The sequence below is a fragment of the Orcinus orca genome, chromosome 2 (assembly GCF_937001465.1).
Source record: "Orcinus orca chromosome 2, mOrcOrc1.1, whole genome shotgun sequence".
Taxonomy (NCBI): Eukaryota; Metazoa; Chordata; class Mammalia; order Artiodactyla; family Delphinidae; genus Orcinus; species Orcinus orca.
This window is the reverse complement of record NC_064560.1, coordinates 23,832,023-23,849,063: the sequence shown is the minus strand read 5'-3', so window position 1 is coordinate 23,849,063 and position 17,041 is coordinate 23,832,023. Positions and strand designations below refer to the sequence as shown.

The 17,041-nt window shown below is 42.1% G+C and overlaps 1 protein-coding gene across 1 annotated transcript in view; it reads left to right on the top strand.

Moving 5' to 3' along the window:
- Positions 1-336: 336 nt before the first annotated feature.
- Positions 337-17,041, top strand: part of TAF3 (TATA-box binding protein associated factor 3) — a 152,236-nt gene continuing 135,531 nt past the window's right edge. Inside the window, exons 1-2 of the mRNA XM_004281705.4 lie at positions 337-707; positions 4,976-5,218. Of these exons, the coding sequence (XP_004281753.1) occupies positions 542-707; positions 4,976-5,218 (409 nt within the window). The 5' untranslated portion in view covers positions 337-541. The remainder of the gene's footprint in view (positions 708-4,975; positions 5,219-17,041) is intronic.

The window sequence follows — 17,041 nt, the reverse complement described above, 5'->3', positions numbered from 1 at the left end:
AGTTTCCACGCCCCAAATACCACCCCTGCACTCACAGCCTCTCAGGTTCCCACTCTTGTCTAACACCCGCATTTCAGGTTCATATCCCGGCTCGCTCTTCGACCCCTGAAACACTGACGTTCCCTCCTCCTTCATCTGCGAGCGAGCACCCCGGGAAGGCCCCAAGCACCTGCCTCCTCGGGGGCATCCTCCACCGGCGCTCGGAGCTGCCGTTTCCTGCATCCTTCCAGGCCCGAGAGTCGATACCGGGACCATCGCTCTGCTCCAACGGGGCGGAGCTTCCTCATCGGCGCGCTCCGCACTCGGCTAGTGCTGCCTCCCCCCGGCGACCATCCAGCGGGAGGCGGAGCGAGTCCAAAATGGCGGCTCTCAGGCTGGCGCGCTCCGTGCTGCTGTGGCTTTGAGGTGGTCGCCGGGGGTCGGGGGGGACGATTTCCCCGCCGCGGGGGCCCTAGAGGATGAATCAGGGGCTCTTCTAAGGTTAGGCGGCGGGGGTGGAGAGAAGTGGCAGCAAGGACTGCGGTGGAGTCCACGGAGCGGGATGTGCGAGAGTTACTCCAGGTCGTTGTTGAGGGTCTCGGTGGCGCAGATCTGCCAGGCGCTGGGCTGGGACTCGGTACAACTGAGCGCCTGCCACCTCCTCACGGACGTGCTGCAGCGTTACCTGCAGCAGCTGGGACGGGGCTGCCACCGGTACTCTGAGCTGTGTGAGTACCGGGCTGGGTGCGGGAGGGCTGCCTCTGGCCAGTCACGGGTGACACCTCCGCGTTCCCCTTCGCTCTACCGGCGTCCAGGAGGTGTTGGTTCTTCTCCCCCACCCCGCGATTGGGTGTCTTCTCGGCCCCTGACGTCCCTCCGCTCCCACTGTCCCTGGAAACTCGAGTCATCCCTTTGGTCCCTCTTCGTCAGCCGCTAACTTATCCCGCCCGTAGCCCGAGCCCTGTCCCCGCTCCCAGCTCCACAGCCTCTGCCCTCCTCTGTGATCTGATCATCGGTCTTAATCATCGTCTGCTTTTGGCTGCGTGTAGAACCACCTCCAGAATGTCTTACAGCCTCTGTTACTTTGGTTCTTTTCCTCCCTTGCCCGCAAACTACTACAACTAGTTGTCACAGGCGCTCCGTCTACCGGCCGTTTCTTACAAGCCTGGCCATTCTTCAGCTCCTGACAACACATACTCGTTGACAGCTCTGGTCCGTTAGGGACACTGCCTCTTCTTTCTGTATGTGTTCGTTTCATAGACAGCATCTCTGCTTACTCCTTCCCAAGGCCGACTTTGTCGGTTTCACTTAGATTACCTGTGGCTTATGTCTCAGCCACCCATTGATTTCCTCCTCTTCTATATTTTTGCGTCAGTGGTTATCAAAGTGTGGTAGAGGGATCGTCGGCAATTTACAAGGCTCCCCAGGTAATCTGGGCTACAGTACATGGTTTTTAAGCAAATGTCTGGTAGTATGTATAGCTGGTGGCATTTACTAAGTTGGAATATTTAGTAGAAGCAACACATCATCTCATTGATGGGAAGTCTGTGTGTGTGGAGGGGGAACTACCCCTCATTTAAGTCTCCGCGCATTATTTTTCAGGTGTTCAGCTGGAAAACTGGGTGAAGTGTTTTATAGGATATTTTTTGTTAAAGAGGTTGCTCCACTGAAAAGTTGAGACCCATGAATACACTTTACTTCTTAGGCCCCAAATTCCATTCCAGCGCCATAGTGCTGCCAGAATAATATGTTAATCTCTCCATCATGCAAATCTGGTTTTGTCATTCTTAAAAGTATTTCAGTTGGTTACAGGCTGAAAAATCTAAGCTCTCAAGCAGCACACACTTCCCTTTGTGAGCTAGTATTTTTCTTATCTTCTGCCATTCTGTCATCCTAAATCTGCAACCATGCTGAGCTACCTGCCTTTTCCGAAACACTTTAAGCCTCCGTTCCTGCATGCATGCTGTTTCCTAGTGTGTCCTTCGCCCCCGGTCCACCAGTAGTACGACTTTTAGTTTGAAATTCACTTATCACTTGCTTTAGCAAACTCGTGATATCTGTTCTCATAATTCTGTGCATTTTTCTGCTATGTTATTGAACACCTTGCTTTGTAATCATCTGTGTATATCTCTCACCCTCCCCTCTCCCCTCCCCAGGAGACAAATTTATTATATTTGTATTCTGTAACCTAGTACAGTGCCATAATAGAATAGGCACCCAGGAAATAGCTGTTGAATAAATAAGTGAACTGATAATCCACCACCATAATAGCTATTTAGTCATTTCATCTTTTGAGTTTTAAAAATGTGTATTTTTAGACAGCTTGATTTCATGGATACTTCTAATCTGAATTTGGAACTGTTGAGTAGCTCTCATTCATCTTGATCTTTAAAATACACCACCAGCACACCGCTGTCTGCTTTTGCTTCTCTTCCCTCCCTGCTCCCTTCTGGTGCTTGAGTATACTGTTACAGCATACGTAGTCCAGGTTATATTTTTGCTACCAAGTTCCCTAAATGAGGACAGATGTTCTGTACCTTTAGGTAATCAGAATAACCCTGAACACATAGTTACTGTTCCTGCCTTATACATGGTACCAGACAGGTGCTGGCACTCCAAGCAACCAGGTATTCTAGAGTCATCGGGTGATCCCTGTTTTGTGTTAATGTGAACCTCGATAATTAACCAATTTCTGTAATGATTTTCTTGCTTTTAGTGAGAATACGATGATCGGGTTCATTCTCCATTGTGGTTTGGTGACTTTTTGAAAATGCTAATTCCTGGTATACTTATTAGTCATAGACTTTTAAACATTCTTTTCTCTACACTATTGTTATTTTGAACCGGAGTTACTGTAACATCAGGTCACCACTATGCAATCTTGTATTCTGTTTCTTTATTTCCTTTGTCTTTCTGACACACGTTTATTGAGCACCACTTATGATCTGAGTTCTGTGCTACATTGCGGAGACATAGGCTTACTTAGACACAAGCCCTGCCCGTAAGGTGTGTAAAAGGGTGTCGAAATATCAGTAAAAACCAACTGATGGTATTTGTTCCTTTTTAAAAAAATGCTCTAAAGTTAAAGCAAGTATCAGAAGTTACTATCAATTCAACAAATAATGCATTTGAAAATTTCCCTAAGGTAACGATTTGCCAAAGCATTCAGAGGCAGAAGTTTCTGTATGCATCGTATTATACATTAAATAATGTGTGTATACAATGAAAGCAGTGCACGGTATAGGTATAGGCAGTAAATGCAAAAGGAATGCGGTGAAGGAGAGACACATGCACACTCTGGGTTCCAGGGCAGGATTCACTGGAAAGATGAGATTTGAGTTGAGCCGTGAAGCAAGGTTGTATAATGTAGGGAGCATGCCAGGTAGAGAAAAGCATAACCTGAGATAACCAAGTGGGAGTAAGTGAGGCGGCCAGCTTGGCATATGTAACCAGTTCATTTGGAAGGTGCTAGAGGAAGATGTTAAATGGAGCGAGATCAGATTAGGGAGGGACTTAACAGAGAGAGAAATTACAACGTGGTAGGAAACACTGCATACTCTTACGGAGGGGGATTGTGTGATGAAAGTGATGCTTCAAGACAATTTTGCTGTCGGTTAAGTGCAAGAGAGGCGGTTAAGTGCAAGAGAGGCGGTTAAGTGCAAGAGAGGCGCAAGTTGGGAGAACTTGAAACTAGGCTGAGACAGTGAGAGTAGGAAGAGAGAGAAAGGAAAAATTCTGAAAGCCGGTACCCAAAAGGGTGCAGGGGGAACACCAGAAGGTCTTGGGTTGAAATTGCAAAAATGTGGAAGAATTCAAGAGGACCACATTTTTAAGACTGAGAAAAGAATACTGCTTTTAATAAGAATCAAAGAGTTGAAATGCCTGTCTGTCGTTAAGGGAAAGAATGAGTATTCATTTTATTTATCCTCTCTTTTTTCTACGTCAAAGAAGTAACCCATACTTGTATAAAAATTCAGACTACAAAATCTTTGAAGTTAGAAACGAGTCTTCTGCTTCAACTCTGCCCTTCCCCTGTTCTGCAGCTTTCAGCCCCATAAACTGTTACAGTTGGATGTATATCCTTCCAGAAGTTTCCTTGTGTGGGTGTGAGCAAACATGTGTCTAATTTTTATGAATTTTGGATTATTCTTTTCCATTTTACATCATGATTTAATTTCAGACAAACTGAGTTTGCCGTGATCATAGGAGATTATAGTTAAAAAAATAAGCTATTTATTGGAAATCTGGAACTGGAATTTTCATAGAAGTTTTAAAAGATGTAGAGACCTTAAGTTCTGCTAAGGGCAGGCAGAGGAGAAACTTCCTTTTGTAAAGAGAATCTCACTATATCTAATATTTTATCATTTTATCTCTACCCATTTTATACGGTGTCTTCTAAATACATTTAAATTTTACATGTAAATTACCTTTATGGTCTAAGCCCTTTCAGCAAATTTTCTTGGATTTAGAAAATTGATTCAGTGGTATAATTCATTCAACAAATGTTTATGGAGTGCCAACTATATGCCAACCGCTGTTGTAGTTTCCAGAGTTGTATAACTGAGCAGTAGAGAAAATGGAATGGACATTTACCTAGCTCAGCATTCTATCAATACTTATTTGATAAAATATAATAATAGTAATATTTATCGGGCATTTACTTTGTGTCAGCCACTGTTCCAGGTGCTGTTGCCCATCTGTAAGTTACTTTTGACGTTAGTTCTGTACTGGCTGATTGTTAGTATGAATTGTCTGTGGTGTTCTGGTTGGTTGTCAGATCATATTTAAAATTGACTTTCAGAGTCAACTTTCTAATATTTAAACAATATGATAGTCTATTGAAAATCTATTCAATTTTTTCCAGTGACTGGGTCTTAAGTATGTAGTATATTTGATTCTGAGCTGCATATTTACCTAATACTTTTTTCTTAATATTTTAAAAAATATTCATGGAATTTGCTTAAAATAATTTGCTTTGCTTTTGACTTTGTTTCAGATGGCCGGACAGACCCAATTTTGGATGATGTTGGTGAAGCTTTCCAACTTATGGGCGTTAGTCTTCATGAACTAGAAGACTATATCCACAACATTGAACCTGTCACTTTCCCACATCAAATTCCTTCATTTCCTGTTAGCAAGAACAACGTACTTCAGTTTCCTCAACCCGGAAGTAAAGATGCAGAGGAAAGAAAAGAATACATCCCTGATTACATGCCACCCATTGTGTCTTCTCAAGAAGGTCTGTGGGGTTTTTTGTTTGTTTCTCGCTCATATATTTGTAACTATTTTAACGGGTTTTTAATCTTCTTAGGTTTCCTAACTGAATTACATAAAAAGTTATGCTAACATATAAATACTAGAAATGCAGTAAAAATATTGTAATACTACTTACAAATTATTCTAACCTTTAAGCCAACAATCTTGCAGCGGGCCTCACGAGGCAGAGCCATGGAATCAAGGGTATGTCTGATGAGGCTTTGATTTCCTTTGTAAATTTTAAGTAGGGGAGAACAGAATGTGACCACAGAGAGAAGTCTGTCAAAGATGTATTATATGAGAATGGGATATTAAGTAAATGAGAAAGCCTTTGAAACATAAAGAAAATTGGGATAGCTCTCCCCCTTCCCCCCTTATTATAAATGTGAGTTGGATAATACTGGAAACAGTGAGTGAGTGAACATTCACTAATATTATGCAGATTTATCTATTTATCTGTTTTTTTTTTTTTTTTTTTTTTTTGGCCACGCTGTGTGGCTTGTGGGATCTTAGTTCCCTGACCAAGGATTGAATCTGGGCCATCAGCAGTGAGAGCATGCTATCTGCATTTTTATGATGAGTAGAAATGTTTATGCTTGGTCATATCGAATTTTTATTGTAAAATAATACCTAATCAGGCACAGTAGTCAATCCATGCAGAGTTCCTTTTTTCCTGCATGATTTACATGTTAATCATTTAGATTCACTAAGATTCTAAAGAGATATATAGTAATTTGTGGTCTTTAACGCAGGTACAGAATATTTTTTCTTGTTAAAAAATGGAAAAGCTGAAATTTCTTTATTTTTTAAAATTCTGAAGCCCTAGATGTGCTTCAGGATAATACCAATGATGGCAGAAATAACTTTCTAACCTTTTTATTGATGTACAGTTCAGTGGTATTAAGTACATTCACATTGTTATGCTACCAACACCACTGTTCATCTCCAGAACTTTTTAACCTCCAACTCTGTAGCCTTTAAACAATAACTCCTCATCCTCTTAGCCCCTGGCAGCCATCATTCTATTTTCTGTCTATGAATTTGACTACTCTAAGTACTTCATATAAGTGGAATGTTACTTATCTTGTGTCTGGCTTACTTCATTTAGCATAATGTCTTCAAGCTTCATCTGTGTTGTAGCAGGTGTCAGAATTTCTCTCCTTTTTAAGGTGGAATGATACCTCATTGTGCGTATTAAACCACATTTTGTTTATCTATTCACTTGTTGATGGATACTTGGGTTGTTTCTACCTTTTGGGTGTTGCAAATAATACTGCTGTGAACGTTGCAAATACCTGATTCCCTGCTTTTCAGTTCTTTGGGGTCTATACTCAGAAGAGGAATTGCTGTATCATATGGTAATTCTATATTTAATTGTTTGAGGAACAGCTATACTGTTTCCACAGTGGCTGCACCATTTTTCCTTCCCACCAGCAATTCCCGAGGGTCCCAGTTTCTTGTGGTTCATTTCTTCTAATCTCCAATTGCACTTTAATAGCATTTTGAAGTGTTACTTACTTGTTTCAGAGACTAGCTTTAGACATGAAAGAAGTTGTTTTACAATGTGTGTGTCAGTGTTTCCTCATCTGAAAAACTGGATGAACACTGGCCCTAAGTTGTAGAGATTTATCCTGGGTTGGTGCGTGGCCATCAGACACTCTGGATCTCGGGGCAGCAGGCTCTACTGAACAGTGCTGGTGCTGTAATCAAATGTGCTGAGGTGAAGTGCTGTGTTCGTGCTTGGTGATAGGCACCATGGGTGTGGAAAGAACTCGCTGTAACCTTTTGGAAGGTTGTCATAGCTTTCTGGCTTGAGTCCCTTAGAAAAAGACTCTGCTTGACAGCTTAGCACTTTTCTGCTTAAAGTTCTTAGAGATTTAATCCTGACTGAAGGCAGCAATCAGTTTCACCGGTAAATGTGATACAAAGGGTGCCTTCAGTAAATGTTCTTGAACTCAATTCAAGTAAACGTTGTTTATAGAATCTTGCCTGTAGAGGTTCCTTGTTTCTCCTTTTCTGGCCTAATGGTACATGAACAGCAGGACTTGGAAATCTCCACATGCATCTCGGTCATCCCCAGCTTTCCTTAGTAGCTGCTAAAAATCTGTCTCCTCCCCACCTTTGAATTTATTTGTATTTGTATCCTTTATTACCTTGGAGGAAATCTTACTGTTTGTAGCTCCCTATGTAAAGTCATTCTCTTTAAACCCCTCATTTCCCAATGTCAGTGGTTTTGATCTTAGAAACATATTTATTACAGCATCTCTAAGCATATATTTATTTACTTTAAAAATATAACAAATACGTTTCAATATTAAAATTATCAAAGGAGGGTTTCTTGGGCAGAGGCCTGGTAGTAGCTGTATTGAGAAGAACTCCATTTTCTCGTATAAACAGGTCATGACTGTCAGGTAGGCCTGGAATGTCCTTCTTTGCTGTTGTCATTGGATGTGATTTATTCAGCATCCTGGACCTCTTCATGAAAGTAGTGCTAAGTCAGTCCGTGATCTGTCCTGTTGTTCTTTAAGAATAGTCTTTGTATGGCTCTGAAATTTTTAGCTGAAAGGCCACTTAGAAGTACACAAAATTTGGAATTGTGCTAAGAAAACATGAATGGTAATCAAATGCTGGGGGGAAACTGAAGGCGTTACGTAGGAGGAAACTAAAGGAAAGGCACTGTATATAACTGGCACATCAGTGATCTCAGAAGGATATGAGTTTTATGTCAGTGGGTTAGACAGTGGTAATGGGTAATGGCCAAGACTTAGGTTCGTTATCAGTTGGCGTGTGGTTCAGTCGGAACTACTATCTTCCCCATGTAGAAAGTTTTGGTCCATTTTCTCGGTGCGCTTTGGAGCTTTCTAAATCTGTTTTGTAGTTTTCATTTCATTCTGTCCTTGTTGCACCTCCTGTTTAATAGTTATATTGTTTAATTTTTTTCTAGTCTTTTTGAAAATTTGAATCCATATTTGATTAATCTCAGTTCCTGGTTCACATACAGGTTCACCTCTGGTCCATGTAGGGCCTGCATTTATTCATTTAGAGAGTTATTTAATTATTTTTAATAGTGTAATAAGCCCTAATGAACTCATTACTCAAAACCAAGGCTAGGACTTTGATTATAATCTACGCTTAACCCTTTTGTTTCATTTTTATGGCACAGTGAAATTCTCTCCAAGTGATAGAGTTATCATGTTTAAATACTGCCAAGGAAATGTGACTGAGATAGTAGATTTTTGCTGGGTAGTGAAGGAAGTATGAAAAAGAATTCAGTGATTTTAGCTAGTGACTTCTGTCTGAAATTACAATAGTAAATTTTTCAGTTTCTCTTCTGGATTATTTGAAGCAAAACTTGAATCTTATTTCAAGTTTTCTTCAATAAAAATTATAAACATTTTAAGAGGAGAATTATGTAAGCCTTGACCACTTCTCTTTTCAGCTAACACTTAGGGATTTTCTAAGGAGCAGAGAGATTGCTGATTCATACGATATGCATATGGTTCATAAGGATGTAGTAATGATAGGCAGTACAATAAGATGCTTATCAAAAACTTTTCCCCTTATTCATGGAAAAGGACATAAAATACAGTCCTGTGGTTACCATTTTTTAATATAGCCACACAAGTCAACTTAATAAATCATTTACAACCTGACGTCTTTTTTTCCACAGGCACAGCATGTTAGAAAGTATCTAGTATTCTGGCTAGTGGTGCATAGTGTGGTACAGACGTGAACAGCTTTGATAATAACACCTGTTCACCAAGCTTTTTATTTTTTTATTTTCGTAAGAGCCACGGACACGGTCAGACTTTGGTCATAACATTTTGTTCGCAAAATACTGTCATGGGACTACCCTCTTATCAATCCTTTGACTTGGTTCTCGTCAAAAAAGCGTGTGAACGTCTTCTCCGCACACAGCAGTCTAAGTCGTCTGGTGGGGGTGGAAGCCTAGAAGGCCTGAAGGGGCAGCGGGCTGTAGTAGAAGAAGCTTGGACTTCATGGAGCTGTTCAGACGTGACTCAACTAGTTACTGAGTTTACAGTCTCACCAAGTCACTTTACTTTTCCGAACGTCATATCCATCATCCATAGGATAGGTATAATACCTGCCACGTGAGCGATGGTGAGGACTAAGTGAGAGATTTTGTAAGACATTTATATAGAATAGTACGGTGCTGAACGCATAGGACATGTAACAATGAATGTCCCATCTCTCTTCCTCTTTTTTTTAAAAAAATAAATTTATTTGGGCTTCCCTGGTGGCGCAGTGGTTGAGAGTCCGCCTGCCGGTGCAGGGGACATGGGTTTGTGCCACAGTCCGGGAGGATCCCACATGCCGCAGAGCGGCTGGGCCCGTGAGCCATGGCCGCTGAGCCTGCACGTCCAGAGCCTGTGCTCCACGGCGGGAGAGGCCACAGCAGTGAGAGGCCCGCGTACTGCAAAACAAAAACAAAAAATAAATTTATTTATTTATTTATTTATTTTGGGCTGTGTTGGGTCTTTGTTGCTGTGCGCAGGCTTTCTCTAGTTGCAGTGAGTGGGGGCTACTCTTCGTTGCAGTGCGCAGCCTTGTCATTGTGGTGGCTTCTCTTGTTGCAGAGCACGGGCTCTAGGCATGTGGGCTTCAGTAGGTAGGTGTGGCACGGGGCTCAGTAGTGTGGCACACAGGCTTAGTTGCTCCGCAGCATGTGGGATCTTCCCGAACCAGGGCTCGAACCTGTGTCCCCTGCGTTGACAGGCGGATTCTTAACCACTGTGCCACCAGGGAAGTCCTGCTTCCTCACTCTTGAGGAAGTTCCTTTTCACTTGAAAGACAATATACATTTGTGAAGTGACTTGACAATAAGAGTAAATCTAAAACAATGTTAATCACATGCTTAGGGCCTGAGGGAACACAAACTTAACAGCTGGGCTAGGGTGCGTGCTTGATGGAAGAGCTCTCTGATTGTCAGCCCTGTGAAGATGGTGTGGGAGGAGATGAAGTAGAAGGCATTCCTGCCCGTTGTATCTGATTAAATGTTTACAAGTGAGACCTCTTTGAAGTATTTTATAAATGCACGTCTTGCGTAGACTATTACAGTTCTGATGGCTGGTACCCAGTGTGTTTCACCAAGAACATTCTCCCGCCAGCCTGTCATACGTATTTTCATATTCACAACAGTAATAAATTTTTATTCCCTGTTTTGTTGTGCTGAGGAATGCGTGAAAAATAGCATTCTCTGCCAAAGTCATTGTTTGGTTCTCAGAGTGTGTTCAGTAGTGTTCAGGTGGTCTGTTGATCTGTCCATAATATTTGACAAAGAAAAAATAAATAGAAACCATTTACTCTGCTTTATTTATTGCAGAAACTTACCAACCTCAACCTAGCAAACTTGGTAAAGATACTGTGATGTTGCTACTTTTAGGGTTTTTATTCCTAAAATATTTTAAATTAACTTTATTTTTTAGAATAGTTTTAGGTTTACAGAAAAATTGAGAATATAGTACAGAGGGTGCCCTTATATCCTGTACCCAGTTTCCTGTAGTGTTAGTATGTTATATTTAGTATGGGATGTTTGTTATAGTTAATGAGCCAACGTCGATACATTATTATTAACTAAAGCCCATTATTTTTAGTTTTTACCTAATATCCTTTTTCTGTTCCAGGCTCCCATCCAGGATACTCATTACTTTAGTTGTCCTGTCTTAGGCTTCTGTTGGCTGTGACAGCTTCTCACTTTCCCTGTTTCTGATGACCTTGAGAATACTTTTGAGAAGTATTGGTCAGATACATTATAGATGCCCTTCTGTTGGAATTTGTCTGAGGCTTTTCTCATGATCGGACTGGAGTTATGAGTTTTGGGGGAGGAAGACCACAGAAGTAAAGTGCCATTTTCATCACATCATATTAGGGGAACATCCTGTCAACGTGATTGATCAGTATTGATGTTGACCTTGGTCACCTGGCCGAGGTAGTGTTTCTCAGGTTTCTCCACTGTAAAGATACCCTCTTTCCTGCTTCCCACACTGTCATCTTTGGAAAGAATTCCTTACACGTAGCCCACAGTTAAGGAGCTGGGAGTTACACGCCGCCTCTTTGAAGGTGGAGTATTTCCACCTTCAAATTAAACTCTTCTCCAGAAACTATTTGAAATTCTTCTCAATTTGTCTCTTCTCCCCCAGGGCTTATATTATGAAGCTCTTTTATTTATTTGTTTGTTTGTTTATTAAATATTGTTTTGTGTGTAGTTTTTAAAAAAATATTTATTTTTTTATTATTATTTATATTTTATTTATTTCGCTGCGTTGGGTCTTCGTTGCTGTGCGCGGGTTTTCTCTGGTTGCAGCGAGCAGGGCCACTCTTCGTTGTGGAGCTCTAGGCACCTGGGCTTCAGTAATTGTGACACGGGGGCTCAGTAGTTGTGGCTCACGGGCCCTAGAGCGCAGGCTCAGTAGCTGTGGCTCACGGGCTTAGTTGCTCCGCAGCATGTGGAATCTTCTGGGCCAGGGATCGAACCCATGTCCCCTGCATTGGCAGGCAGATTCTTAACCACTGCGCCACCAGGGAAGTTCTATTTATTCATTTGACTGCGCTGGATCTTACTTGCGGCACGCAGGGCTTTTGTGGCCACGTGCGGGATCTTAGTTTTGGTATGCGGTATCTAGTTCCTGACCAGTGATTGAACCCAGGTCCCCTGCATTGGGAGCATAGAGTCTTAACCACTGAACCACCAGGAAAGTCACTATGAAGCTCTTTTAAAAGATAAACATTTACAGGTTCAAAATAATTAACAAAAGTAACACAAGCATGTTGAAAAAAAAAGAAATACTGCCTAAGTATATTCAGTATAAAACGAAAGGTCCTCGTTATTTTCCTTGTACTCCCATTCACCATGAATAACATTGTTTAAAGTATGAATCCTTGGGCTTCCCTGGTGGCGCAGTGGTTGAGAGTCCGCCTGCCGATGCAGGGGACACGGGTTCGTGCCCCAGTCCGGGAAGATCCCACATGCCGCGGAGCGGCTGGGCCCGTGAGCCATGGCCGCTGAGCCTGGGCGTCTGGAGCCTGTGCTCCGCAACGGGAGAGGCCACAACAGTGAGAGGCCCGCGTACCGCAAAAAAAAAAAAAAAGTATGAATCCTTCTAGATCTTTTAATAGGAAGTGTTTTGACTCCTTAGACTCAAGGATATGTGTCTTTTTCAATCCCTACCATTTATTTCTCAAGCTACTGCCATCTGACTTCTCCCTCCATCCTTTTCTTGAAGCAGCTCTCACTGAGATCCCAAGTACTGCCTAATTGGTTGACTTAAAGGAAATTTTTATCCTTACTGATCTGTTTTTTTCTGGGGGGGGGTGGGTATAGCTTAGTGAATTATAAAGAAAATACCTTTTAACCATCTCCCAGTTCAATACATAAAACTTTACCAGCCACCCCAGAGCCCTCCATATGCCCAGCCCCTCTTCCCTCCCTCCAGTGTCCTCACTTTATAGCACATACTGCTTTTCTTTTCTTTATAGTTCTGTCAATCAAACATGTATTTCTAGATACTTTAATTTCTTTACATAGCCCCTCTTTTTACTTTACATGTCTTTTAAAGTTTCTTTTAATCTACAGGTCCTCCCTGATATCCCTGCCCCCACCAAATCCCTTTTTTTCCTTACAGTGTATTAGTAGAGGAACCTGGGTGGTTGGACTTATAGTATTTCCCACAGTCTGGATTTTGCTGACTGTGTACTCATGGTGCAGCACAATGTGTTTCTTGGAAATTGGCAGCAAGAATCTGAGGATTGATCAGTACCTCTGGCAGGATAGATGCAGGGTCATTTTCCTTCATCAGGAGGCAAATAATGTCTGGTTTTCACTCTTTTTTTTCTTTGGCTGTGTTGAGTCTTCGTTGCTGCACACAGGCTTTCTCTAGATGCAGCGAGTGGGGGCTACTCTTTGTTGTGGAGCTCGGGCTTCTCATTGCGGTGTCTTCTCTTGTTGCAGAGCATGGGCTCTAGGCGCGTGGACTTCAGCAGTTGTGGCACGCGGACTCAGTAGCTGTGGCTCACGGGCTCTAGAGTGCAGGCTCAGTAGTTGTGGCGCAGGGGCTTAGTTGCTCCGTGGCATGTGGGATCTTCCCGGACCAGTGATCCATGTGGGATCTTTCCGGACCAGGGACCGAACCTGTGTGCCCTGCATTGGCAGGTGGATTCTTTTTTTTTTTTTAACATCTTTATTGGAGTATAATTGCTTTACAATGTTGTGTTAGTTTCTGCTGTATAACAAAGTGACTCGGCTATACATATACATATATCCCCATATCCCCTCCCTCTTGTGTCTCCCTCCCACCCTCCCTATCCCACCTCTCTAGGTGGTCACCACCTAGAGGGGTGGGATTAGCAGGAGGATTCTTAACCACTGTGCCACTAGGGAAGTCCCTGGTTTTCACTCTTTTTGATACTAGGAGTTTCAGTGCTCAGTGCCTAGGTCTGTTCATTCGTTGGGGTCATAAGGTACTGATACTCTATCGTTTTATTTTTATCTCATTCTTTAATTGGAATAATTTTATAAAGAAATCCTTTCCCTCATCCACTGTTCAGTTACTTAGTTCATACAGCAAAAGCAGGATAAATGCTTGGTTCTTTCCTTTTATCTCCCTTGTCTTTAAGATAATGAATTGGTTCCTTGTCATTCATAGGTGACTAATTTTTTTTTAATATATCACTATGAACTCATAGATTTAAAGATATTTGTTAGGTTTCTTTCATTACAATTCTTACCCTTATTGCAAACCAGATCTTCCCATCTTTTGGCCAGTGGAGGCTTCTTCAGTGTGGCTTCTGAATCCTTTTGACATGATGCTAGTGGTCTCTGATGGTGCCCTTGCTACCTGGTGTCTCACAATGTCCTAGCTCATCTTGTATATTCTTGTGCCACACTCGGAATCAGTCACTTTTCCAAGAAAGCCTTGGCTTCTTGGGAAATGGCATTTCCAGTTCACAATCTGGGCAGTTGGGGTACTTACTACAACTGGGTTGTCATTGTTTCTAGGCAATAACTAAATAAATATCTATATCATGTATATACATACAGATGTGTGTGAATACATAGACAGTTAGACAGACAGATAATAGATAGGTGACCTCAGGAGTTTATACAGATATTTCCAATTCAAATTCATGACTCTGAGTGTTTTGCTTTTCATGTTATATCAGTAAATACTTTTGTCTCTAACAAGAATTCTGGTTCCCAGGGATAAAAAGAAGATGATAGAATTAGAACATTATCCATATCCTGGATTACACATACACTATTAAAACTGCCATTCATGATTCATGAAACAGGTAAAAATTTTGTTTTTGCTTATGCTATCCTATTACTCCTCACCCCCAGTTTTCTATGATTGTACCTTGTCAGACCATATAGCTGCTTTCTTGCGTTCTGTTACATCTTTTGAGTTTTCCTAATTTTGATTTATGCTCTTTCACGTCTCCTAGACCATCTTCAAATAGAACATTACAGTTTTCATCTGTTTTTTGAGTATGTGTTTCTCGTGTACTTTCATTGTCTGTAGGGATGTTATTTTGGTATTTCATCTCCTTTTTCTTATAGAAATTGTGCAGGTGAATGTAGGTTTTCTGAACATCTGGAAGGAAGTTGAGGGTGGTTTTCCTGGCTTTACATGCTCCCTCTTCTGCTGTTGCTGTGTAATGCGCAGACATAGCTTGCTTTCTGAGATTTTCTGTATCATTTTCTTCCAGCACTTGTATCTGGATCTTCTCTTTCCTTCTTGCCAGCTTGTTTTTCCTTTTCTGCTCGGCTATGACTCCAGGCCCAGCAAGTTTCTTCTCAGTGGGCTCTGTCCTGGGCAGAGGAGCCAAGGGTCAGGTTTGAAAGCTCGGGGGGCTTGACCCTTCCGCCCTCTACATCAATCCCCCCATCCCCGCTTCCCCTGCCCCTGGAAGTGGCCAGACCTTCCCAGCCCCAGCCCCTCCTCTCGTGTGGCCTGCCTGGCTGGCAGTCAGCACCTGCTGGGGTTTTAAGGCTCTCCTTTTTCAGGACAATCTTCGTTCAGTCTCCCCGTTGCTTCTCACCGCTTGCCCTGGCAGATGGGTAGTACTCAGGGCTTGTGGCTCTTGGTGATTGGCCCTCACCCTCTGTGTTTTGGTGTCGAGGGGTGTACTTTGTCACCTCGTTATAGTAGTTGCTCTATTTTTATGTGGCAATTTGGGAAGATCCCCAAACTGCACTGCCACTGCAGCAGCTTTCTTGTAGGATTCCCTTTATTGGGCCTTCTTGCTACATTGGTCACTGTTGGGCACCCCTTGAAACTCCTTTTCTTCAGTGACATCGTCCTCTCTTAGTTCTTTTTATGTGACTAATTCACTCTCTGTGCTTCCCATGGGCTCATCTCCCGTGGCTCTTCTGCCTCCAGAATGTTGATGCTCCCAAAATTGTATCCTTGACCTGCTGCTTCCCACACTGTACAGCGTTTCAGTGTGTGATCTTCTCTACTCTCCTGGTCTCACCTGTCATCTGGATACTGATGAGTCCCCAAATTGTCCCCTCATACCACACCTTTGAGATTCTATATCCAGGCGTCAGGCGGCCATTTCCACATTTCCCGTAGGTACTTCACATTGGCGCGTCAAGGGCTACACACAGTATCTCCCCCTTGATGATCTGTGTTATCTGTTTCTGTTGGTGGCACCATCTGAAACCCAGCCGCTCAAGCTAGACGTGTGAGTGTTGACTTTGGCCCCTCCGCTCACTCTGCTCCTTCAGTCCCATAACCAATTCTGCTACTTTTCTTTCCTAAAAATTTCTAAAACACTACCCCAAAATTCCCTTTGTTTAAACCTTTATCTCTCTCCTGAACTATCCTTATCTTCCACGATAAGCTGCTAAATAAAACTTAAGTCTATCCCATAGTGTCAAACACCTTATTGGCTCTCCACTGCTTACAGGTACAGTGCGTGCTCCTTGTTTCTCAAGGAAAACCAAAAATGTCTGTGGAGAGCAAGTTCTTTTTTTCATGCAAGATAATTATAGATTAAAAAAATTTTTTTATGTAAATGTAATTTGATTTCCACTTGGGCCTCTTTTTTAAAAAAATATTATTGTATTTAATTGAACATTTCCACTTTTTTTTTTAATGATTGCTTTTATTTATTATTTATTTTTGGCTGCATTGGGTCTTCGTTGCTGCGCGTGGGCTTTCTCTAATTGCGGCGAGCAGGGGCTACTCTTCTTTGCAGTGTGTGGGCTTCTCATTGTGGTGGCTTCTCTTGTTGCGGACCATGGGCTCTAGGCGCGCGGGCTTCAGTAGTTGCAGCACACGGGCTCAGTAGTTGTGGCTCGTGAGCTCTAGAGCGCAGGCTCAGTAGTTGTGGCGCACGGGCTTAGTTGCTCCGCGGCATATGGGATCTTCCCTGGACCAGGGCTTGAACCCATGTCCCCTGCATTAGCAGGCAGATTCTTAACCACTGCATCACCAGGGAAGTCCCTAATTTAAAAAAAAATTTTTTTTTGTTTTAAATTTTGGCTGCACTGGGTCAAGATAAATGTAGCTTTAATCATTCTAAAGAAAAGATGTTTATTCTTCCAACTTAGATTACTTACTAACTGAATAGAAGAGTGCTAATGAGGAAATTTCCACTGCTTTTAAGTCACTAAAATATCAATATTTGTTTATTTGAAAGTAGACATATAAAAGCTTGGCATCACATGGCAAATTTATAAGTATTATTTCATTTAATCTTGAAACAACCCTAAGGGCAGATGCTGTTATCACTCCCACTTTACAGAGGAGAAATGAAAGTTCCAAAAAAAAATGTTTCA